The sequence below is a fragment of the Leptodactylus fuscus genome, chromosome 1 (assembly GCF_031893055.1).
Source record: "Leptodactylus fuscus isolate aLepFus1 chromosome 1, aLepFus1.hap2, whole genome shotgun sequence".
Classification (NCBI taxonomy): Eukaryota; Metazoa; Chordata; class Amphibia; order Anura; family Leptodactylidae; genus Leptodactylus; species Leptodactylus fuscus.
The window spans coordinates 322,417,792-322,443,853 of record NC_134265.1 but is presented as its reverse complement, the minus strand read 5'-3'; the positions used below and the strand labels follow the sequence as shown (position 1 = coordinate 322,443,853).

Below are 26,062 nucleotides of genomic sequence, written 5' to 3'. Positions count from 1 at the left end.
CGCATAATAGCCTGGGTTATTTCTTCGCTGTCACTTATTTTCCATCAGAGATTCTGTTTGTCCGGGACTTCATCCTCCAATTCTACATCTCCAAAATGTAAATACATAAACAAATAAGTGAAAAATCGAGAATCCGGCTGGAGATGATTACATTGCCTCTCTTGGAAATAGTATTACTCATGCAAACACACTATGGATGCATGAAAAACAAAACCCATTTCCCATCTATTGCATCTCTCATGTCTTCATGAATGAAAAATGATATGCTGCTGCAGGTCTCCTAGGTACATTACACATCAAGTCATAACCGATAATATATATTTTATAGCAATAGACCCTGTTGGTGCAAACATTTACATGTTACTTAGATCTATGACACAACCGGAATATGATCTTTTTATATTGTATTTGCTTCCTGCGATTTTTATTCGCCCCCCATTATAAATTATTGGACTATTTACTTTTGCGGCAGAAATTATTGGTTTTTACAGACGCGATATACTACAGTATTTTCCAAGGGCCAATAAGTCTTACTCTATATAATACATCATTACAGTTTATATTTCTTGTCTGTACTTATTATTATCCTAATGATGAAAAGGTCACCTTTCTCCTGGCAAAGTAATCCGTCCAAGGAGCCGCGGAATAGAGATGTAGCGGTGCGGAGTATGTCATTTGGCACAACCCATGCATCATGATGTATCTGTGCCTTTCCATAGGACTGCAGGTAAACCTAAGGAGTTATCTTATATCTGTAATTAATAATGGATTTGTCCTCGTAGGGCACAGAAACGTCTGGATAAGAACATTGCAAGACGCGTTAAGAAACCAAGTGGAGAGGAATCCTGGGCTCAGCATCGGTGATAAAAGCGGATACCTTGAATTAAGAGGATATAAAAACAAAATTTTTACGGTAGTAAATGGAAGAAAATTATGGCTCAGCAAAAGCAAACAGGTAACGCATTTTCATTTGCAACCTGCCATGGAGATTCTTAGTCTGCGTTTAATACTAAGCTCTGTGTTTGATCATATTGGCTCGGTTTTGCTCTGCTTTTTTTTTGCATTGCCAGGTCTGTGAGTTTGACTAGGAAGCCATCAAAATGGATTTTTTATGTATTTTTAATATCATGTTGTTTGCACTTTAGTCCGTCATAAAGATTGCACCTAGATTATTATGCATACATAGCATATGGGGTTGTACTTTAGGTCAAATGTCTGTTTGCCTTGAGCTATATACATACTTAGCATAAGGGCAAGCACTGTAGGGAGATTCACATTCACAAGACATTCCCAATATATACAGGATACCTAACAGCGATTTATACAGGTGTAGCGGAGTTCAACTTTCTGTAGTGGGATATATTACCGCAGTCTGATATTTTATCCCAAAAGACAACAAAAGTCAGTGAAAAGGGATTCGATTTTTCTTCCAATCACTTTTCATTGACTTTTGTAGAAGGATTTATTCCGCTGCAGAAAATTTGAGTTAGCCCCGCTACATCTGTAAGTCATTTGACTCCTCCCTTACAGTAGGTGTCCATTGTACAGTGTATATTTATTAAGTATTTACAGGGCAATTGGCTAATACTGTACATTTATTGTCTTCTAAAATTGTAACATGTGTATATAGTTATACATATATAGGTGTAGGTCAATTGCCATTATCCCCTCTAGGCTTTATTATATAGCTAACATAGGGATCATCTAGCTTCCCTATAGACTGCCCCTATTTTATAGAGTATATTTAAAGGAGTTGTTCCAAACTTTTAAGTTATCCCCTATTGATGGGAGAGGGGATAACATCACAATCAGTTTGAGTTGTTCTGATGGATCAGCAGGCCAAACATGCTCCCTACCGCAACTTCCATACTCTATTTGCGCATGGGAGATAACAGAGGGCTGTACTTGGCTGTCTCCCATAGAGAATAAATGGAGCAGCAGGACACATGCTTGGCTTGGAGGAACTGGACCCCTTCCCAGGATCAGTCAAACCCGACCAATCTAAGATTGATGGTTAAAGGGGTATTCCCATGATGCTTGTTCACTAACCTGCAGGCTGTTGTGCTCTCTTCACTTCCTGCTTTTCTCGGCACATTGGTGGGCGGGGTTTCACTTGCACAGGATTGGTTGTAAATGAATTACCACAGTGTGAAGCTGATGTAGCAGAGCTGGATTTGAGTCAGTTTGCATTACATACAGAGGTTACTGACTCCCTATCTCAGCCCTTATCAGCCAAATTCAATTAAACCGACTGATAAGAGCTCAGAAATCCCGGAGCTCTCATCTCCCCTATCTGTGTCATTTAAGTAGCAGAGCTTCTCAAATAGCTCAGAGCTACTCCCAGCCCCTCCCTCCCCCCTGAGAGCAGGTGGCTACATCACTTGACAAATGAGCAGATAATCCCAAGGGCCATAGAAACGGAGTGTAAACAATGAAGTGAATAAATTAAGATAGTGGCCAAACAAAGCAGTTTTGATAAAGTAATGTATTTAGGAAAAGTCTTAAATCCACATAAACTAGCAATATAGATAGGATCCTTGTGATGGGACAACCCCTTTAAAAAGAAGACTGTGTAAACCCTTAATATTGAATCTTAGCTATATGCATTAAAAATAAACCTTTCCTATTTAAGGCTAGCGGACGGAGCGGGTCGCAGCAAAAAAATCGATGCAGTAAAATCTGCGATGGCAGGTTTCCTCAGAGGACTTTCTGCTTTCATTATACCTATAGGAAAATCACCGGCATTTCCGTTGTTATAATTGACATGCTGCAAATTCTAAAACCGCAACGGTTTTGGAAATCGCAGCGTGTCCGCTGTGTGTATTTTTCCGCAATGTGTGGATGGGATTTTCTAGAATCCCATACACGTTGTAAGGACTGTAAAACTGTGGCGTCTATACCACGTGTGGCCCCAACCTAATCCTGACAACGCAACCTGTTGGAGGTATCTGGGGGCCAGAAGGGCACAGTTGTCGGTGATGGCGATGAACAGGTTTTTGCAGCATACTATTAAATCATTGTTCACATCTATGTAGTTATGTCCCTTCTTCTGGTAAGTCTCATGACCAAAAGAAATCCAAAAATGATCCATATATAGATGGTCAGCAAGGATTATATTGCAGTCGATCGATTGTCCAGAATTTTCTTTACAGCCATTGCTAAATGAAAAGTCAGGCCTATGGGGTTTTTTTTGCCTGTTATTTCTTACGGACTTTAGGCTTTAGATATACTAATGACAATACAACATGTCTTATCCTATAAGAAGCCACTAAGATAAAATTCTCTTCAGTTGTATAAATATTCGTGATACAACGTACTATACCCCTGCACCGTCCCTTTTATTACACATTTATATTGCACATTTAATGGGGGTCTTATATATCTATCAAGTCATTTCATGCCGTGTCCAGGACCCCAATGATCTAGGTTTAAAGCTGCGCATAATGTTCAGTGTCATGACCAGCAGAGGGCAATGTTGTCTTATAAAAGGAAACGAGTTGCGCGCAATAACCCTGAAAATTCACAAAGGGATGAGCTAATACTCTTCTTATATTGGCACTCACATCCATGCTAGAACTACTCCCATTGTGATTTATAGAGCTTTATTATGACTGCAGTGCTAAAACTTACCTAGTGTTAAAATAAGAACACATCACACTGAATTCTATTAACTCCAGTTCTGACAAAAGTGACTCCATATAGTGTTTTTTTTCTCTTTTTTTTTTTTTTTTGTTAAGATTTTCTCAAACATTTCTCATGAAATGTAAATCACGGTGTTGGATTTGTTCATATGTGTTGTTCGCAGTTTCCTGCTGCTTGTGGACTGTCATATATATATGAATGACGTAGACATCCATGACATCTGCTGTTTAATGTACTGGCAAACTTACAGGAAGAAAAAATGCCGGATTGTTAGGAAAACAAATACATGGTAATAATATTTTATTGGTAATTATATGCGCAATGAAGCCAAGTACAGACTAATTCTAAGGACTGTAATACACAAAAACAATCATTATCATATTAGGGAATAACACGCTGTATAATATGCACAAGTCAGTTACAAGGTATGGCTGCCTATTCCGAAGATCATTTGTGCGCCGTCATGACTATAACATTGGGAACTACAAGTAACGCAATGGAAAGATGCCATTAAATAATAGCCAAGATAGGGATCGGCCCAGGGCAATGATACTAGAAATTAGATTATATTGAAACCATATAGTCATAGTATATGCAAATATAAGAAACTTTGTAATACTGTATATACTCGAGTATAAGCCGACCCGAATATAAGCCGAGGCTCCTAATTTTACCACAAAAACTGGGAAAACTTATTGGCTCGAGTATAAGCCTGGGGGGGGGGGGGGGGGGGCGGGAATGCAGCAGCTACTGGGAAATTTCAAAAATTAAAATGGTCGGAGTTTTTGGGTGCAGTAGTTGCTGGGTGCTGGGAAAGGGGAGGGTTTTTTTTTTTGATTGTCTGTCTGCCCCTTCTCTGAGCTTGAGGACTGGGGTTTTCCCCCCACTTGGAACTCAGCCTGGCTGAATATAGGGTATCTGCAGTGCTCCTATTAACCCCTTCCCGACGGAACAGTAGCACTGCAGATCCACTATATTCAGTAGATTGGGCACTTTCAGACATAGGGATACCTAATGTGTTTGTGTTTCACAGTCATTTTCTACTTTGTGTCTATTCTAGGGAAAGGAGGGATTTAGAACTTTTAATCTTTTTTTTTTTTTTTTAAAGCTTCTTTTTCCCCCCCACTATTTTATGGGAGATTCTATACATTGATATTGCGGCTGGTCATAGACCCCCTCTAAAAAAAATTAAATTTTTTTTTTTTTGCTGATTCGAGTATAAGCCGAGGGGGGCTTTTTCAGCTCAAAAGCAGTGCTGAAAAATTCGGCTGATACTAGAGTATATACGGTATATTTTATTCAAGATATATGTTTCCTCCTCCACTTATTAAAGGGATTATCCAGGATTAGAGAACATGGCTGCTTCCTTCTTTTCAGGAAGTGACATCACACCCATTGGTTACATAATAATGCTACAGCTTAGTCCTATTCAAATGTGACCGACAAATGTGATGTCACTTCCTGAGAAGAAGAAAGTAGCCATGTTCTCTAATCCATTTAAACTGATCTTATCCTTATATTAGCCAAGAGAACAAGGAACAGAAGGACAGATCTGTAGCTGTAGCTGGAATAGGTTCCATGTGCCATTTTTTGTTTAATATTGGAGTTTTCTTAAGTGGCCAAAATTAATTTGGACTCTTTTCAACTACACGTTTCTAGTGCAACTGCAGCCATCTAGCTGAGGTAAACCAGTAGGTTGGAAATAGCAGTGATCACAGTGACAAGGATTTTGAATATATCTTCTTGCTTTCCTCCAAGGCTGGTGAAGTGCTGAGGTGTATGAGGATGTTCTATTGGTTGTAAGCATCCCTGTTCTTGATGTTGGATGGAGTTCACATGATGGTCATAATGTCAATGGTTAATTTAATCAGTTAGCAAAGGGAATAAAGAAAACCCAGAAATCTAAATCATATCAATATTTGGTGTGACTGTCCTTTGCCTACAAAACAGCATCAATTCTTCTAGGAACACTTGCAGACAGTTTTTAAAGGAACTCAACAGGGAGGTTGTTCCCACCATCTTGGAGAACTAAGCTCAGATCTTCTGTAGATGTAGACTTGCTCCAATCCATCTGTCTCTTCATGTAATCCCAGACATACTAGGTGATGCTGAGATCAGGGCTCTGTGTGGGTCATATCATCACTTCCAGAACTCCTCCTTTAGATTTCTCTTGTTGTTTATTTACTTCATTTTGTATTATATTTCCTATTTTAATGTATTCCCTTTTACTATAATGCAATATGGCAAAGTGATCCAACCACACGGCTTCTGGCTGACCTGCATTTTTCCCGAAATGAGTTGAAAACTGTAACATAGCGGCGTTCAAGTACTTAAAGCTGTATACTATTTTCCTGTCCAGTAGGTGCTTGGAAAACTATGAAGTATCCATATTCACTAATTCTGCAAATTGGGAGTAACAGAAGTAGAAGATGATGTATCCTGTATTTAGTGTACAAAAGAATAAGCTCCAGTTTTAGGAAACATACAGTATGCAATAAAATCAAAACTTTATTAAAGGGGCTCTATCAGCAAAATCATGCTGATAGAGCCCCACATATGCGTGAATAGCCTTTAAAAAGGCTATTCAGGCAACCGTAAAAGTTATATTAAACTACCCCCCATTTTAAAATAAAACCCTAAAAAAGAATGTTATCTACTTACTGAACGTGCACGCTGGGCGGGCATTCAGGGTGTGTCTTCATCTTCATCCACGCCTCTTCTTCCTCCGATGTCCTCCGGTCCTGTCTTCCTCCGGTGCTCGCGAACGGACTTTGAAAAAAAAAAAAATGACCTGGGCGCATGCGCAGTAGCATGCGGTTTCTACTACGGCTACTGCGCATGCGCCCAGGTCATTTTTTTTTTTTATCAAAGTCCGTTCGCGAGCGCCGGAGGAGGACAGGACCGAAGGACATGGGAGGAAGAAGAGGCATGGATGAAGAAGACAGCGCACCCTGAATGCCCGCCCAGCGTGCAAGTTCGGTAAGTAGATCACATTCTTTTTTAGGGTATTATTTTAAAACTGGGGGGTAGTTTAATATAACATTTACGGTGCCTGAATAGCCTTTTTAAAGGCTATTCACGCATATGTGGGGCTCTATCAGCATGATTTTGCTGATAGAGCCCCTTTAAATTATACAATAATAATACTGTAACATCTCTGCCTGTTCGGGTCACTGCACCACCCTCTGCTCGCATGCTGTGGCGCAGGAGGCGCGTGCAGTTTGAGAATCTGCTTAAAGTTTTTAGTTGCACTGTGTGAACATGGCTCTAGTCCTTAATTGGATTTGCACCACACCCGTCTTCTGCCAAGGTTGCCTCTGTCCATTAAGTGGTTAATCTGGCCTTGCCCTGTGATTGACAGCTGCCTTTCTGTGAACTCCATGGGCGGGTTCTTCCTCCCTATTTAGCCTTGGTTCCCATTCACACCAGTGCTTGTTATTGCCGTGCGCATACCTGCTCTTACTGTCCCTGTTTGCTTATACTATTATACTTGACCTTTGGCTTTTCTCATTGACTATTCTCTTGACTCCGATTTGGCACTGCATCTCCTGTTACCGAACCCTGGCTAGCTGTCCTTCCTTTGTTGTTGTTCGCCTTGTCTGCGTTTTGTGTTTCACATATTCAAGGAGGGACTGTCTTCATGGTTGTCGCCTATTACCTAGGATAGGGCCTGGCAATAGGAAGGGAAAGCGGGGGGCTTCAGCTTAGGGCTCACTGTCTCTTGTGCCCCTCCCAGGGTTTAACAGTTCTGGGAATTGCTGTCTTAGCAATTCCCTTACATATACCCACACAAAACATAGGAAGTAGTGGACTGTAAAACAAGTGTAAAAGCCACCCAGATAGGACAACTGAAACATCATAAATTGTCAGAGGACATTATACAGTGATAAGAAAGTATCACATACTACACTGTCTACCAATAAGTATTTGGACACCTGTGGTCCGAGCTGCATGAGCGGCAATTACAGTCTCAACCCTCCGGGGGCATGCTTTCCACAAGTCCTTGTATGACAGCTAGTGGTATTTTTTTCCATTCGGCTTGAAGAAGACAGGTAAGTTCTTTCACCGATTTTGGACGGCTGCTGCACCCCTTAGTTCGGTGATCCAACTTGTCCCAGAGGTCCTTGATAGGGTTCAAGTCTGGGCTCTGGGCAGGCCAGTCCAGTCGGTTAACCTGATTGTCACTGTACCAAGCCATGGTAGACCTCACGACATGACAGCTGACGTTGTCACCCTGCAAGTAACATTGGTCCGACCCAAAGAACCGCTATAATGTAGGAAGCACACTGTTATCTAATATAGTGCGATAGGCGTCAGCGTTGAGTTTACCAAGGGTCCCAGTCCTTACCAGAAGAAACACCCCCAGACCATAACTCCACCTCCGCAGAACTTTACTGGGTGTCCAAATACTTATTGGTAGACAGTGTAAAGGTAAATAATAAAGGTCTGAAAGTCACACAAGAATAAAGAAATCCATTTGCATATATTTATGTCCACTCCATTCTATTTTATTATGTTTTTATTTCATTATTATTTTTTTAAATAAATTATTGCCTTTATTGCATATCTTTTATGTCTGGGGCTTATTTTGTAGGTTGAGTATGAGATACTGGACTTGGCTCCAAATATCCTATAGACACTGGGCCCGATTAGTAGAGTATATTCATGGTGTATTCTAGTGATATGCAATGTCTTCCTACATGTTTATTAAAATGAAATATGAATTATTTTTCTAGATATAGAATTCATCACTTGTCATTTTTGATGTTACAGATGACTGCTATTATCTATTTATGACTTTTCCTTTTTACATATCCTATTTTGGCAAGTGGCTGTAATAGAAGGGTTAGCCACCACCTTAGAACTTTCTTCTATTTATTAGAGCCGTGACCTTCAACAAAGAGCAATTCTCTACTGTAGCCATTAACTAATAGTACAGGAAATAGTGAATTACACAGACAGCTTAATGGGTGCCATGTACTCCTTCATTTTCCTTAAATAGAATCTCATTGACTACTTCCTGCAGATATAATTGTCGAACAACACTGGGGAAACCTTTAGAAAAGAGTTATCCAAACCTGTTCCAAAATGTTGGAATGCTAGGGGGGTCTGATAGGTGGTACCCCCAACAATCATGAGAATGGGGAACTACAGTCAAAGTCCAGACCTAAAGCCCATTGAACATCTGTGGCAAGACAGGAAATTTGCTGTGCACAGACGCTTTCCATCCAATGTGGCTGAGCTTGAGCTATTTTGCAAAAAAGAATGGGCAAAAATCTCAGTCTCTAGATGTGTAAACCTGCTAGAGACAGACCCCAAAAGACTTACAGCTGGAATTTTCGCAAAAGGTGCCTCTACAAATTATTATGCATTTGCATGTCACACTTTTCAGATTTCTATTTGATAAAAATTTTGAAAACCATGTATCATTCTCCTTCCATTTCCTTTGTGTTGGATATCACTTAAAATCTCAAGAAAATACATTTTAGGGGGCATTCACATGGAGTAACGACGGGCGTGTATCACAGCCGTACACGCCGGTGTTACGGCAGACCGCCGAACACTTCCCATTCACTTCAATGGGAGCGCTCGTAAACGCCGCTGTTACGAGCGCTCCCATTGAAGTGAATGGGAAGTGTTCGGCAGTCTGCCGTAATGCCGGCGTGTACGGCTGTGATACACGCCCGTCGTTACTCCGTGTGAATGCCCCCTAAGTTAGTCATTGTAAGGTGACAATATATGAAAAAGTTATCTTGTTTAGCAATATTTTGGGAAAGATTGCATGAATTTTAGGAATTACTGTAAACATGTTTTTACTATGTGGTCTAATATTCATTTATTTTTATTAGCTTTTTTTTCTCTTTCCCAATTTCCTCTTTGTCTTTTTTATATCCTTCTGTTCTTGTAAATTGTATGTAAAACATAACCTAAAATATATTGTTTTGTACATCACTTGAAGGGCTTCTTCAGGCTAAATTGTGGATAACCTATCTTTTAGATCAGGGTAGGCAACCTTTTTGTTGTATCTTGGGACTTAAGTGTAACATCTCTGCCTGTTCTGGTCTCTGTACCACCCTCTGCTCGCATGGCGCGGCGCAGGAGCCGTGCGCAGTTTAATAACTTGCTTAGCGTTTTTGTTTGCATTGTCTGAACACTGTCCTATACCTTCACTTTGTTAATTGATTTTCCACCACACCCATCTCCTTCATCTTCATTTCTCTCTGCTCCTCTAAGAGTTACGTTTTGTTTTGCCCTGTGATTGACAGTCTGCCTTCCTATCAGATTCAGGGTGGGTTTTTCCTCCCTATTTATTCTTTGTTCGCATTCACATTGTTGCTTGCTATTGCTTTGTGCGTGCTGGCTTTTCTCTTGCTGTTTTTTCGTGTATTCTGATTCTTGACCTCTGGCTTTCCCTATTGACTTCTCTTTTGGATATCGATTTTGACACTGCATTGCTCGACTGTTACCGAACCCTGGCTAGCTGACCTCCGTTTGTTCTTGTTTGTCTTGTCTGCATTTTGTGTTTCACGTACATAGGAAGGGATCATCTCTAAGTTGCCGCCTATTACATAGGATAGAACTAGGCAAGCAGGAAGAGACAGTGGGGGCTTCAGCTTAGGGCTCACTGTCTCTCATGCCCCTTCCCAGGATTTTCAGCAGCTACTGGGGAATTGCTCCTCTTGCAATTCCCTTACATTAAGGCTGTAATACAGGGCATCAGTACACCTGTATTATAGTCCTGTGAAACCAGTCTAATGCTGCCTTCATAGGCTCACTGAATGTTATTAAACACCTGTTATTGATTTTTTTAAAAAAATTTTTGACAAAATAGTGCACTTTGCAGTGCTTTTTTATGTGTAAAATGGCATGAATCCCTATAATGCACTGCACCTCTCCATCTCATATTTAGGACTACTGAACCCTCTTTATCCTTTACTTTTGTATGAATGAAGGGGATGCAGCAGTGCTGTGTGAAGAACAAAGAGGTGCAGGTTTCAGCAGTCCTATGTAAGTAAAGAATGGGGTCTGTGCTCCTGGCTACAGCAAATATATTTCACACAAGGCTGGTGTAGCCTGGAGTCAAGATTATATTTTTTCCTTACAAAGGACTGCTGCCTGCCCCTCCATACCTTAAACAAGGCAGCATGCCCATACCAATAAAAAAAATCACTTACCTGGAGCTGTATAAAGACTGGGACGGAAGAAAGCAAGTAAACTCCAGCAAGGGTTAACTCCACAGAGCCCGGCCACACAGGGTACAAACAAGGGGGTCAGGTCAGAGGCCGATGATTTATTAATTGGTTTGTTCCTTCTATGATCTGGAGCATCACTAGTGTGAAGACATTCTCTTCAATTAACTCATTGTCCGCTTGCTCATTGCTGACTGGCCATTGACAGGGGAGTTAACCCTTGCTGGAGTTTACTTGATTTACGTGCTTTACCAGCACAATCTGCTGTGCCAAGCAAATGTAGCTGGTGCTGGAGACTTCAGATCCTTGCTCTAGATAGATCAGTAACACATTGCAACCTCATGAATTAGTTTTTCTCAGGAGGATGGAGCAGGAAGCAGGCAGCTCTATTCTCTGCTTAGTGGCAGAACTTAGTAACTGCAGCTTAGGTCCCATTCAGATGAATTGGAGCTGACCTGCAGTACCAGGTCTGACTACTACACGGAGTTATTTGCTTCCTACTCCATTTCTTTTTGTATCAGATGGTGAAAACAGCTGATCGATGGGGTGGCCGGTGTCACACCTTCACCAATCTGACATTAATGACCTACCTAGAGGATAGGTCATCCATATTTTCAGCCCAGAAATCTGCATTGATATGAAAATAATTGGTGTATTTTACTTGCAATACCTGATGTAACCTCATGGGGTGCTATTACAGGAACCAGATCAATTACAATGCAGGGGTTTTCCAGGTTAAAAATATTGATGACCAGTTCTAAGGATAGGTCATTAAAACCAGATTGGTGGGAGTTTGATGTCTGAGGATATCCCACTAATCAGCTGTACTCGGCAGCTGATACCTCAGAGAATAGAGTAGGAAACAGATAGCTCTGTCCTCTGTGTAGTGGTCAGACCAGGTTACTGCAGATCAGCTCCCTTTCATTGGGACCTAAGCTGCAATAACTCATTTTAGCCACTACATAAACAACATTGCTGTCTGCTTCCTGCTGCATTCTCTGTGTATCAGCTGCTTAGAACAGTGAATCAATGGAACTTCCAGGTATTGGACCCCCACCAATTAGATAATGATGACTCCTTAGAGTAGCTAAGGATAGATCATCAATATTTTTAGCACCCAAACATACATAAAAAAGTATTGCTTTACACATCCCTCAATACAAATGACGTGTTTACCTTCACAGCACCCCCATGAGGTTATTTCTGGTATTACAAAGGAAATGCACTGATCCTTTTTATTTACCATGATGCAAAAATCAGAATAGGCAAGTGACACAAACCCAAAGTATAAAATGTATGTTCTATCCACATTACGGCTTCAACAGACAAAACTTTCCCTGGAAAAGTTCTACCAATCTAGAAGCTTTGTATAAAGTTGGTGCATGGTAAAAAATACTTTTTCGTGCTGAGGCCTTTGACCAATGGATCTCTGCCAGCATTAGTAATACTGTTTTAATAGAAACAAATGCATGCTGCATGGCAAGATAAATCTATTCATAGCATTTACTCCCCAATTAAGAACGCCTAAATTAAGAGAAGTTCATTACATATACAGGCATAATAAACCAATAAAATATTTGAGAGAAAAGCGCATTGATTATGTGTTAGGCAGATAACCAAGACATTGTTTGCATCAGCATTAGATTAGGCCTTGAAACGCGTTGCCGAAACAAAGTAATGAAGCAGGCGTAAAAACATCTGCTGCATCTGTACAAAGTGATGCAATCATTCTTTATTTAATTAGTTAGTCAGAACACTTCTAATTTTACAAACCATTCTAGTAATTTAATTAATTTGTCATAGTGCCGAGTGGAAAACGCATTCTATACATAAATAGTAGCCAAAATTAATAAAGTGCACTAACAATATACAAGCCACATTTTATAAAATATTTATTTTTTTATCGCTGAATAATTTACTCCTCGATATTGATTTTTTTTTTCTTCCCAAACCGTGTCAAGACAGGTGTTTGATTTTCTGCGTTTCTCTTAATGACAAGCTATGTTCCAATTGAGGATAATCTATTTGCATGATCCATAGAGTTACGGGGGTTTTATGTTGTTTTAATTTGTGTTGCTAGATTTTATGCACTTTCATTTGGAGGCGGCAGCGCCAACAAATCACGCTTTGATTTTATTTATTTTTTTTGTGTGTTTTGTTTTATAATGAAATAATTCTAATTAATCGTAATACCATAAATTACTGACAGTACGGGAAGCCGTAAAAAGAGACGGGCAAAATTGAGCTGCCAGTCGGAATGAGGAATTGAATAAGCATCGCTTGAATATATTTTCCAGAATCAGATTACAATGGAAGAAATAGATTCAGCAGAGGTCCTCCGAGGTATAAAAATAATAGGAGGAGGAAACTGGTACAAAAATATATTGATAAACGGAGCTAAGGAAGAGACTTTGGGGAAATCATAGAAAAAGAAGGCATTGGGACCAAAATGTATCTAGTTATTACATGTGATAAATGTTCCCAGTTGTGTTACCTCTGGCACTGGATGTGAGATGAAATCTATGCACAGTGTTAATGATCATCATATCTAGTGGGTATACACTAAGGAGGTGCAACCTTTCATTTGTAGATTTATTTAAAAGGCTTTTGCCCTTGAGTCACCGACTGGATGTGTTTTGGATTCAAATGGCTTTATACTACTCTGTTGAGTTATTACAACCCGGCTCTACTATGTCATCCTCAGAATATATTCATACTAAATCAATCCCCGCAATACCATCTGCAAAAAGAATCCCACCAAATCTGTCCAGTGATGAAACAAATGGCAGCCTAATAACCAATGGACCTATTTATTCCAAAATGCATTGTCTATCGTTCCCGTATCGTGTGTGCAAATTGGTTAGGAATCAAAATAGGGGGCGCCCAAGGCAAAGTATCGTATGGTTAGGCCACGTATTGTTGTTCCAAGAAAATGTCTAAAATCTACAGCTCAAGACGGAAGCAAATATTTATTTTGAAGGCACATGAGTAAGAGTGGCTGGAGGGGAGAAACAGACGTATGTTTTAATTAGTAGCTGTATTTATTGGCATTTCATTGCTGTGCCATATGTGCCAGGGATCCGTCATCCTGGATTCCGTTAATGGACTTCTGTTCGGTTCCTTAATGTCAATGTCCACTTTTTAATACTATAGCATAGTTATTGCACCTGACATATCTTCATACCAGTGGGAGCTTATATATATATATATATATATATATATATATATATATATATATATATATATATATTATTTTTTTTTTATATTAAAGGGTGTGCTGCCAGATTTATTTTTTGTGCTTTTCACTATAATGTGTCTTTTGAATGCACTCATATTTTAGATATGGCCTTTAAAGGAATTTGGTCATCAGAACTCAGCATATCCACCCAGCCCCACAGATAGATAGGTTATGGTCACTCGAATCAAACAGTTTTCTCTGCTTGTGAATTGCTGTCTCCGTTGGCACAGGTTATTTGGAGCAACGTCCAAAGAGGTAAGCAACAATTCCCTCATTGCCCCAAAGAACTCATTTGAATACTACCAAAAATTATATCAGGTGACCCTAACCTATCTATCTGCATGGCTGGGTTAATGTTCTGGTTCTTTTTTTTTTTTCTAATGTAGATCTCACAATCAAAAAAGTTCAAAAAAAGTAGACACTGTCACTCACCATATAGTGGAAACCAAAGGGTGCACGACCTTCCAAATCTCTGGACTCCAAAGAGAAAAGCTTTCATGTGAAGGTAACAAATTGTTGAGGTCCGCAATACTTTGGTCCAATTAAAATTCAACTTTTAATAAATCTTCTTAAGATTTATTAAAAGTTGAATTTTAATTGGACCAAAGTATTGCGGACCTCAACAATTTGTTACCTTCACATGAAAGCTAGATCTCACAATGTACATTTTTCCCTATCAATATGTCTTTGGAATATGGGATGGAAATCCATGCAAACACGGGGAGAACATACAAACTCCTTGCAGGTTTTTCACCCTTGGCAGGATTTGAACACCAGAACGCCAGCGCTGCAAGGCTACAGTGCTAACCACTAAGTCACCGTGTGGCCCCCAATGTTCTGGTTCTTGTGACAGACTCCTTTTAAGCTTAGATTCCTTGGTGGGTCATGAGATCTGGTCATAGCTTCCTCTTCTTCATGAGTGTGACATCATGTACTGTACAATGGTCACATGGATTTATCACATGGATGAATGCTACATTATCAATCAAGTGGCATACCAAGGGCTAGGCTATATTTTGGAGCTACCTATTCTGCAGTATCTCCAATGCATACTTAACATCATGACATCATGAGATCTGGTCATTGCTTCCTCTTCTTCATGAGTGTGACATCATGTGCTGTACATCAGTCTCATGGCCATATCACATGGATGTACGTTACATCATCAATCCAGTGGCATATAGAGAAATGGTCTATATTTTGGAACTACCTGTTTTGTGGTATCTCCAATGGATACTCAACATCAACACATCATGAGATCTAGTCATTGCTTCTTCTTCTTCAGGAGTGTGACATCATGTGCTGTACATCAGTCACATTGCCTTATCACATGGATGTATGGTACATCATCAATCAAATAGCACATAGAGGGTTGGGCTATATTTTGGAACTACCTGTTTTTCAGTAGCTCCAGTGCATGCTCTAAAGTATGTACTCAATCCCCCCCATTTATGGCATATGAGCATATTACATACCGTACACGAGGAAGACAGCGATGCACATTTGCTGGCAAATTAATTTCAATGAAACAAGTGTAAGTGCCACATCACGTAGTAACCTATAAGGGATTTAACGGCACTGCTTTAGTCCATCAACGCCGGAGGGGACCTGCAAATTTTTGATTTTCTGAAAATTTCTGTACATGCTTTCTAGCTATGGAAAAGTTGAGACATGATGGGAAAGGCAGTTTTCAGAGTATCATTAAAATAATGGTCACTTCCTGTATCTAAAAGGGATAAAGAAATGTAGGACTTTTATACCGACTTTTCCGATCATTTTTGTCTCAACAACCCCTTTAAAAATAGACAGACAATAAAATTCTGACAGCAGCCACCACCAAGGGAAGAATAGGAAGAATAGATGTCTACTGCCTGCTGCATACAGGAAGTCAGAATGTTATAATGGAATGGAATTGACTCAGCCGCAACAAAAACAGTTTGCCCCAATGAAAGAACTTTATGTAAGCTCATTGAATTCCAGGCACTAATATGTCCATTTCTATACAGTACATACACCTATGTACTTACCTGACCTTAACTAGCTGTAACAAAATAGTTTGGCATATTGAATTTCGCTTTTCTAAAGATCATTTGAGAGTTACGTAATTGTAATATTGCAACATTAATCTGACTGAAACACAGTAATGTCTCAGTACTTTACCCAGCTGAAACTCTAAGTGATGCCATAGTAGATTACATGGCTGAAACCCACTGGTGATGTCACAGCAGCTTACCTGGCTGATTCAGGGGATGCCAGCTTTTTTATGTTGCATTACTTTTACACAAAAACATAATTTATTTGGAAGGGCTTGTTTTTTTGAGGGTTCATCTGTTATTTCTATTGATAACATTAGGTTATATGTAACTTTTTGATCTTTTTTTAATTTTTTTTTTTTTCAGAGGCAATGTGACAAAAAACCCTCAAATTTTGTTGTTTTTCATTTTTTTTTTTTTTTTTTTTTTTTAAATGTTCACTGTGCAGGATAAATATTGCTCTATTTTTATAGTATGGTCTGTTGTACTCACTCACATACTGGGACTTGAATACTAGGCTGCACTCTTGGTGCTAAAGAACATTGCAATGCTAATGCATAGCTATGTACTATAGTTTATAAACTGAAAGTTAAAGTATATAGAGCCTTGTAAGTATATTTATGGGGGTGACAGCAGGTCCCTTTACATCATGATTAGAGATGAGCGAACAGTGTTCTATCGAACACATGTTCGATCGGATATCAGGGTGTTCGCCATGTTCGAATCGAATCGAACACCGCGTGGTAAAGTGCGCCAAAATTCGATTCCCCTCCCACCTTCCCTGGCGCCTTTTTTGCACCAATAACAGCGCAGGGGAGGTGGGACAGGAACTACGACACCGGGGGCATTGAAAAAAATTGGAAAAAGTCATTGGCTGCCGAAATCAGGTGACCTCCATTTTAGACGAATAGTGGATTTCAAATCCGGGTCATATGAGAATGTGAACTTTGTGACTATGAGACAGGGATAGCTGTACAGGCAGGGATAGCTAGGGATAACCTTTATTTAGGGGGGAATGTTATTAAAAATAACTTTTTGGGGCTCTATCGGGTGTGTAATTGTGATTTTTGTGAGATAAACTTTTTCCCATAGGGATGCATTGGCCAGCGCTGATTGGCCGAATTCCGTACTCTGGCCAATCAGTGCTGGCCAATGCATTCTATTAGCTTGATGAAGCAGAGTGTGCACAAGGGTTCAAGCGCACCCTCGGCTCTGATGTAGCAGAGCCGAGGCTGCACAAGGGTTCAAGCGCACCCTCGGCTCTGATGTAGCAGAGCCGAGGGTGCACTTGAACCCTTGTGCACCCTCGGCTCTGCTACATCAGAGCCGAGGGTGCGCTTGAACCCTTGTGCACACTCTGCTTCATCAAGCTAATAGAATGCATTGGCCAGCGCTGATTGGCCAATGCATTCTATTAGCCCGATGAAGTAGAGCTGAATGTGTGTGCTAAGCACACACATTCAGCACTGCTTCATCACGCCAATACAATGCATTAGCCAGTGCTGATTGGCCAGAGTACGGAATTCGGCCAATCAGCGCTGGCTCTTCTGGAGGAGGCGGAGTCTAAGATCGCTCCACACCAGTCTCCATTCAGGTCCGACCTTAGACTCCGCCTCCTCCAGCAGAGCCAGCGCTGATTGGCCGAATTCCGTACTCTGGCCAATCAGCACTGGCTAATGCATTGTATTGGCGTGATGAAGCAGTGCTGAATGTGTGTGCTTAGCACACACATTCAGCTCTACTTCATCGGGCTAATAGAATGCATTGGCCAATCAGCGCTGGCCAATGCATTCTATTAGCGTGAACTGAGTTTGTACAGGGGCTCTAGTGCACCCTCGGCTCTGCTACATCTGATGTAGCAGTGCCGAGTGTGCATCAGATGTGTAGTTGAGCAAAACTGACTCAGCACTGCTAAGTCTCTGCATTCACATAGGAATGCATTGGCCAGCCTTCGGCCAATCAGCGCTAGCTCTGCCGGAGGAGGCGGAGTCTAAGGTCGGACCTGAATGGAGACTGGTGTGGAGCGATCTTAGACTCCGCCTCCTCCAGCAGAGCCAGCGCTGATTGGCCGAATTCCGTACTCTGGCCAATCAGCACTGGCTAATGCATTGTATTGGCGTGATGAAGCAGTGCTGAATGTGTGTGCTTAGCACACACATTCAGCTCTACTTCATCGGGCTAATAGAATGCATTGGCCAATCAGCGCTGGCCAATGCATGAAGCAGAGTGTGCACAAGGGTTCAAGCGCACCCTCGGCTCTGATGTAGCAGAGCCGAGGCTGCACAAGGGTTCAAGCGCACCCTCGGCTCTGATGTAGCAGAGCCGAGGCTGCACAAGGGTTCAAGCGCACCCTCGGCTCTGATGTAGCAGAGCCGAGGCTGCACAAGGGTTCAAGCGCACCCTCGGCTCTGATGTAGCAGAGCCGAGGCTGCACAAGGGTTCAAGCGCACCCTCGGCTCTGATGTAGCAGAGCCGAGGGTGCACAAGGGTTCAAGTGCACCCTCGGCTCTGCTACATCAGAGCCGAGGGTGCGCTTGAACCCTTGTGCAGCCTCGGCTCTGCTACATCAGAGCCGAGGGTGCGCTTGAACCCTTGTGCACACTCTGCTTCATCAAGCTAATAGAATGCATTGGCCAGCGCTGATTGGCCAATGCATTCTATTAGCCCGATGAAGTAGAGCTGAATGTGTGTGCTAAGCACACACATTCAGCACTGCTTCATCACGCCAATACAATGCATTAGCCAGTGCTGATTGGCCAGAGTACGGAATTCGGCCAATCAGCGCTGGCTCTGCTGGAGGAGGCGGAGTCTAAGATCGCTCCACACCAGTCTCCATTCAGGTCCGACCTTAGACTCCGCCTCCTCCAGCAGAGCCAGCGCTGATTGGTCGAGTTCCGTACTCTGGCCAATCAGCGCTGGCCAATGCATTCTATTAGCGTGAACTGAGTTTGCACAGGGGTTCTAGTGCACCCTCGGCTCTGCTACATCAGATTGCTACATCTGATGTAGCAGTGCCGAGTGTGCATCAGATGTGTAGTTGAGCAAAACTGACTCAGCACTGCTAAGTCTCTGCATTCACATAGGAATGCATTGGCCAGCCTTCGGCCAATCAGCGCTGGCTCTGCCGGAGGAGGCGGAGTCTAAGGTCGGACCTGAATGGAGACTGGTGTGGAGCGATCTTAGACTCCGCCTCCTCCAGAAGAGCCAGCGCTGATTGGTCGAGTTCCGTACTCTGGCCAATCAGCACTGGCCAATGTATTTCTATGGGGAAAAGTTAGCTTGCGAAAATCGCAAACTGACAGGGATTTCCATGAAATAAAGTGACTTTTATGCCCCCAGACATGCTTCCCCTGCTGTCCCAGTGTCATTCCAGGGTGTTGGTATCATTTCCTGGGGTGTCATAGTGGACTTGGTGACCCTCCAGACACGAATTTGGGTTTCCCCCTTAACGAGTTTATGTTCCCCATAGACTATAATGGGGTTCGAAACCCATTCGAACACTCGAACAGTGAGCGGCTGTTCGAATCGAATTTCGAACCTCGAACATTTTAGTGTTCGCTCATCTCTAATCATGATATTCCATGTTTTTAAAGGGGTTTTCGGGGTAGATTTTTTTTTTTATAAAGTTCTGAGAGTGCTAGTAATGGGTTAATAAGTACACCCATATACCTTTAGCAGTGTTTGGAGTGATTTCTGGGTGTCTCTGGTTGCTGCTGCATCCTCTGCATTTGTTTACTTGGTGTCACCTTCCTGCTGTGCAGCTTCCTGTGTAGCTACTACACTAGTTCCCTCTCACTCAGCTCCCCTCTTCTCTCACTCCTACTCTACCTCTCCCTGTCTCTTATTAGATTAGCGATCTCGCCAATTTACTAGCCTCTCCCACCCTCCCTGTCTTACTGAGACTAGCAATCCTGCCCATTACTAGCCCTGCCATCTCCGTGCTAAGCAATTCCACTCACTACTAGAAGAGAGGATGAGAGGGAGGGCCCATTCTCCGGATACAGGAAGGCTTGTTAAGTATTGACGGGGATAGGGGAGCGGTAAGAGTGATGGTGAAGTTCCGTTTCGGAAGCGGTGAAAGGAGCGTCACCGGTTATTATCAGAAAGTGTTCCTGCAGCGGTCACATGACCGCTCCAGAGATATGGGTAATTGCAGATTTTTTTAAAAAATTGAAGTAAATTAGAAGGTAGGTGAGGGGGAGGGAGTTTAGTTTAGGGGTTAATTTTTAGTTTAGCCTGGACAACCCCTTTAAGGGGAAACACAGAGACCCCTTAGATGCCATTATTATTGTTAATGTTAAGCACAAATGGTGTTTCCGCTTCTCACAGCATTTAAAGAAAGATATCTGCTGTGTGTTATGGAGGACATCCTCTCCCGATGGTGCCAACTCAAATTCTGAGTCATCTTTATGCCGTATTTTTGTGTCAATTTGCAGGAACAGGCACCTGCTCCAGAAATAATAGGATATTATGGCGTGGGAACAGGCTAATTGACTGAATCCCACTTGTTGTATCACAGCATCTTACCTAAAAGACACACATTTATAATATCACAGCACTGTCACACCATCTTACCTATGTGATAGACATTCGTCAGACATTGATTCACAAGGGCCTTTTTCTTGGCTAAAACAGACTTGTGATATCGTAACTTGCTGAAACTCACTTTGGATATATTAGCAGCTCACCCAATAGAAACACGTGTGACGTCACAAAACGTACCTGATGTCACCTGAGTTGTAAAGTAGTATACTGTTGATAAGCTGTGCAGCAATAGCAGATCAGCAAGGATCCGACTCCCAGCTCTATGTAGAATCAGTTAGTTTTGCAGAACTAGTACAACTCTATACAGCATATATGAAGTTCTTGAAATTCTCAGTCCCTTTTAAGTCAATGGTGCTGTGTATACAGTAACTTCCATTGTTGTAGCAAAGTTTATGGAGCTTTGCTAGTTCTGGTATACTGCCGCCAGATTGAAATTAATTTTTTTAGGGTAGCATTGGACCCCTGTATACTGTAGTTGCACAGATTGTACATATTTTATTTTATTGATTGATTTCAGCATTGTTTCCACGCCTTCCTACATTTCCACAATACTATATATATTATAAATAGAGATGAGCGAACAGTGTTCTATCGAACACATGTTCGATCGGATATCAGGGTGTTCGCCATGTTCGAATCGAATCGAACACCGCGTGGTAAAGTGCGCCAAAATTCGATTCCCCTCCCACCTTCCCTGGCGCCTTTTTTGCACCAATAACAGCGCAGGGGAGGTGGGACAGGAACTACGACACCGGGGGCATTGAAAAAAATTGGAAAAAGTCATTGGCTGCCGAAATCAGGTGACCTCCATTTTAGACGAATAGTGGATTTCAAATCCGGGTCATATGAGAATGTGAACTTTGTGACTATGAGACAGGGATAGCTGTACAGGCAGGGATAGCTAGGGATAACCTTTATTTAGGGGGGAATGTTATTAAAAATAACTTTTTGGGGCTTTATCGGGTGTGTAATTGTGATTTTTGTGAGATAAACTTTTTCCCATAGGGATGCATTGGCCAGCGCTGATTGGCCGAATTCCGTACTCTGGCCAATCAGTGCTGGCCAATGCATTCTGTTGGCGTGATGAAGCAGTGCTGAATGTGTGTGTTTAGCTCAACTACACCGGTGGAGTAGTTGAGCTAAGCACACAGATTCAGCTCTGCTTCAATCAGCGCTGGCCAATGCATTCTATTAGCTTGATGAAGCAGAGTGTGCACAAGGATTCAAGCGCACCCTCGGCTCTGATGTAGCAGAGCCGAGGCTGCACAAGGGTTCAAGCGCACCCTCGGCTCTGATGTAGCAGAGCCGAGGGTGCACAAGGGTTCAAGCGCACCCTCGGCTCTGCTACATCACAGCCGAGGGTGCGCTTGAACCCTTGTGTACACTCTGCTTCATCAAGCTAATAGAATGCATTGGCCAGCACTGATTGAAGCAGAGCTGAATCTGTGTGCTTAGCTCAACTACTCCACCGGTGTAGTTGAGCTAAACACACACATTCAGCACTGCTTCATCACGCCAATACAATGCATTAGCCAGTGCTGATTGGCCAGAGTACGGAATTTGGCCAATCAGCGCTGGCTCTGCTGGAGGAGGTGGAGTCTAAGATCGCTCCACACCAGTCTCCATTCAGGTCCGACCTTAGACTCTGCCTCCTCCGGCAAAGCCAGCGCTGATTGGCCGAAGGCTGGCCAATGCATTCCTATGCGAATGCAGAGACTTAGCAGTGCCGAGCCAGTTCTGCTCAACTACACATCTGATGCACACTCGGCACTGCTACATCAGATGTAGCAATCTGATGTAGCAGAGCCGAGGGTGCACTAGAACCCCTGTGCAAACTCAGTTCATGCTAATAGAATGCATTGGCCAGCGCTGATTGGCCAATGCATTCTATTAGCCCGATGAAGTAGAGCTGAATGTGTGTGCTAAGCACACACATTCAGCTCTACTTCATCGGGCTAATAGAATGCATTGGCCAGCGCTGATTGGCCAGAGTACGGAACTCGACCAATCAGCGCTGGCTCTGCTGGAGGAGGCGGAGTCTAAGATTGCTCCACACCAGTCTCCATTCAGGTCCGACCTTAGACTCCGCCTCCTCCAGCAGAGCCAGCGCTGATTGGCCGAATTCCGTACTCTGGCCAATCAGTGCTGGCCAATGCATTCTATTGGCGTGATGAAGCAGTGCTGAATGTGTGTGTTTAGCTCAACTACACCGGTGGAGTAGTTGAGCTAAGCACACAGATTCAGCTCTGCTTCAATCAGCGCTGGCCAATGCATTCTATTAGCTTGATGAAGCAGAGTGTGCACAAGGGTTCAAGCGCACCCTCGGCTCTGATGTAGCAGAGCCGAGGCTGCACAAGGGTTCAAGTGCACCCTCGGCTCTGCTACATCAGAGCCGAGGGTGCGCTTGAACCCTTGTGCACCCTCGGCTCTGCTACATCAGAGCCGAGGGTGCGCTTGAACCCTTGTGCAGCCTCGGCTCTGCTACATCAGAGCCGAGGGTGCGCTTGAACCCTTGTGCAGCCTCGGCTCTGCTACATCAGAGCCGAGGGTGCGCTTGAACCCTTGTGCACACTCTGCCGACATAATAAAGGTACTTAATGCCCCCAGACATGCTTCCCCTGCTGTCCCAGTGTCATTCCAGGGTGTTGGTATCATTTCCTGGGGTGTCATAGTGGACTTGGTGACCCTCCAGACACGAATTTGGGTTTCCCCCTTAGGGTGCATTCAGACTACGTAACGCCGGGCGTGTATGAGAGCCGTACACGCCGGCATTACGGCAGACTGCCGAACACTTCCCATTCACTTCAATGGGAGCGCTCGTAAACGCCGCTGTTACGAGCGCTCCCATTGAAGTGAATGGGAAGTGTTCGGCAGTCTGCCGTAATGCCGGCGTGTACGGCTCTCATACACGCCCGGCGTTACGTAGTCTGAATGCACCCTTAACGAGTATATGTTCCCCATAGACTATAATGGGGTTCGAAACCCATTCGAACACTCGAACAGTGAGCGGCTGTTCGAATCGAATTTCGAACCTCGAACATTTTAGTGTTCTCTCATCTCTAATTATAAATATTCCCTTTTATAATAATCCTTACCCGCATATCACACCACTCCAGAAAACATGTATTTACATGGAGATTAATTTCGGAGAAGGAAAGTTCTTGTGGTTTGCTGTCTTCCCCCAGTTTAACTATATCAGGCATTGAGTTGTATCCAAAATATCCAGCATGGGCACACAACATGAGCTAAATAAGCATTACAAGTATCCTGTTAAGAAAACAAGAAAGCAAATAAAACACTTTTTTTCTGGCCCCAGCTGACTATACCTCAACGTCTTGCCTCCTGGAGTTGGTAGCAGGACGAGACACATTTCTATCAGACTAGTAGAAGGTGGCATAACGGAAATCGAATCATCTTGTTAGGAGAAAGCCGCTGTTCTAGACATCTAACATGTAGAAAAGTGTCTCTGCACTGAGGATCTGTTATTTACGTAGTGATGCGGTAATAACAAGGAAGGAGCATTGTAATTTTTTTTTATTATATAGTGTCTGCATGTCAGCGATCAGATGAGATGATATACATTAGCACACCGTATTTAACAATCTTCTTATATCATTATGATTTACCTCAAACCAGAGAAAGTGAAAAGGTTTGATCGAAAGTGACTGCCTAAATAGAGAGAGCACATTCTATAAGGTTTCCAGGGACACGATGGTCCTGCTATTGGCAGAGGTCTTCAATCAATGCCTTTCCTCAGATTTTCTGCCATCTTTAATGAGAAATTCAACCCTAATTATCTTGTAAAAGGAAGAAGACTGAACAATGAATGAGAATCGGCATCCTATCCAACTTATTAACAAAGGCACTGATACAAAGTTACTTGAGAATTACTTGAGGATTAGTCGAAAGCTTTTGGGGGGTTAATTGTGCACACCACTTGGATCAAGAAAACTTCCCTGGGAGGTTTACACCTTGGATAAGAAATGTATATACAGTGGCTTAAACTTTATATAATGCTATTGGATAGGTCAGGTGCTTTGCTGAGATCAGGTTAGTAAACAGACGATGGCGAAAAATTAGACTATTGACATCTCGTTTTTTAGGGGCTTCCCTCTTGGCTTAAGCTATCCTGAGATTAGTGGCCCGAGAGGACTTCATTAAATAATCTAATGCTAGCAATGCCCAACAGTAATGCAAAAGATATTTTTTCTTTTTTTCCTAAAACATGGTCATTTTTAGCTGAATTTTACAAGAGTTTTCTTGACCCAAATCCAAAACTTTTACACCCCTCAGGATACTACCCAAGATTGAACTGAACCCTCTCTTCAGATGCCCGTGTATAATCAGTGGAGGCCCAGGGGAGGTGCAGAAATATAATATAACCTCTCCTGGTTTTTGCAGCGTCCAATGGTACCCCATCTGACATCATGTATCCCATAGTCATGACATCAGCTTGCCCACTTGATTGGCATGCCACACTCCTAGGCCCAATCACAAGTAAATGACCCTGGAATGTCAGCCAGAGGTTCGGGCACCTTGAGGTTGTCCAGGCATGGTGAAAAAAAAGTGAGTATAACTTATTACACTCTCAGGTCTGTAGAGACCTGTGCTATAATAGCACATTCAGTTTGTGCTGAACACCTTAAGGATATCTTCACATGGAGTTTTTTGCAGGTGGATTTTGAAGCAGAATCCGCCTCAAAATCCACCTGCAAAAATGGCTCCCATTGACTTCAATGGGAGCTGCTCACTCATAGTGGAAAAAAGAAGCCAGATGCCCTATCTTGCCGCGGATTCTGCGGCTGATTCAACTGCGGCATCCACGGCTCGAGACACGCTCCTGTTTAGCCCTATTCATTCGAGTCTAATCAGAAGCGGGATGCCACGACAGAATGCCAATACTGCATCAGTATCCCGTCGCGGTTAGCCGTGTGGAATATTCACATGGCAGAAAAGGTTTTCATGACCTTTTCCTCCTTGTGAACATACCCTAATAGTTATTTCTCCACCAGACCTCTATGTGCTTACTTCGACTGAACACACATGTGATCTCTCCAGATAGAGAGGAGAAAATTTTTGACAGACACCTTATGCAGATAGTTATTGACCCTGAGAACAAAAGGATCAGATGCTGAAATGAATTTCAAAATTAACATGACACATAAAATAGTCAATCATTCCTGTTAAAATTAACAGATTTGGTAACATCTGCTTTAATTAGAGATAGGCGAACTTCATAAGATTTGTTTCGATGAATGTCTGTGAGGTTCGGCCTTCTTCCATGGAAGTGCTACTCTGGAATTAGATCCCAGGTTATATATTAAGTAGAGATCCGGGTGAGTTAAAGCAGCATATTAAACCATTATATTCACCTTGTGCAGGTCTCCTGGGCGCCTTCTTGGCATTCAGAGGTC

General features: G+C 42.4%; 1 protein-coding gene across 1 annotated transcript in view; it reads left to right on the top strand.

Moving 5' to 3' along the window:
- Nucleotides 1–26,062, top strand: part of ARAP2 (ArfGAP with RhoGAP domain, ankyrin repeat and PH domain 2) — a 198,232-nt gene that overhangs the window by 50,890 nt on the left and 121,280 nt on the right. Inside the window, exon 9 of the mRNA XM_075260332.1 lies at nt 783–955. Coding sequence (XP_075116433.1) covers nt 783–955 — 173 coding nt within the window. The remainder of the gene's footprint in view (nt 1–782; nt 956–26,062) is intronic.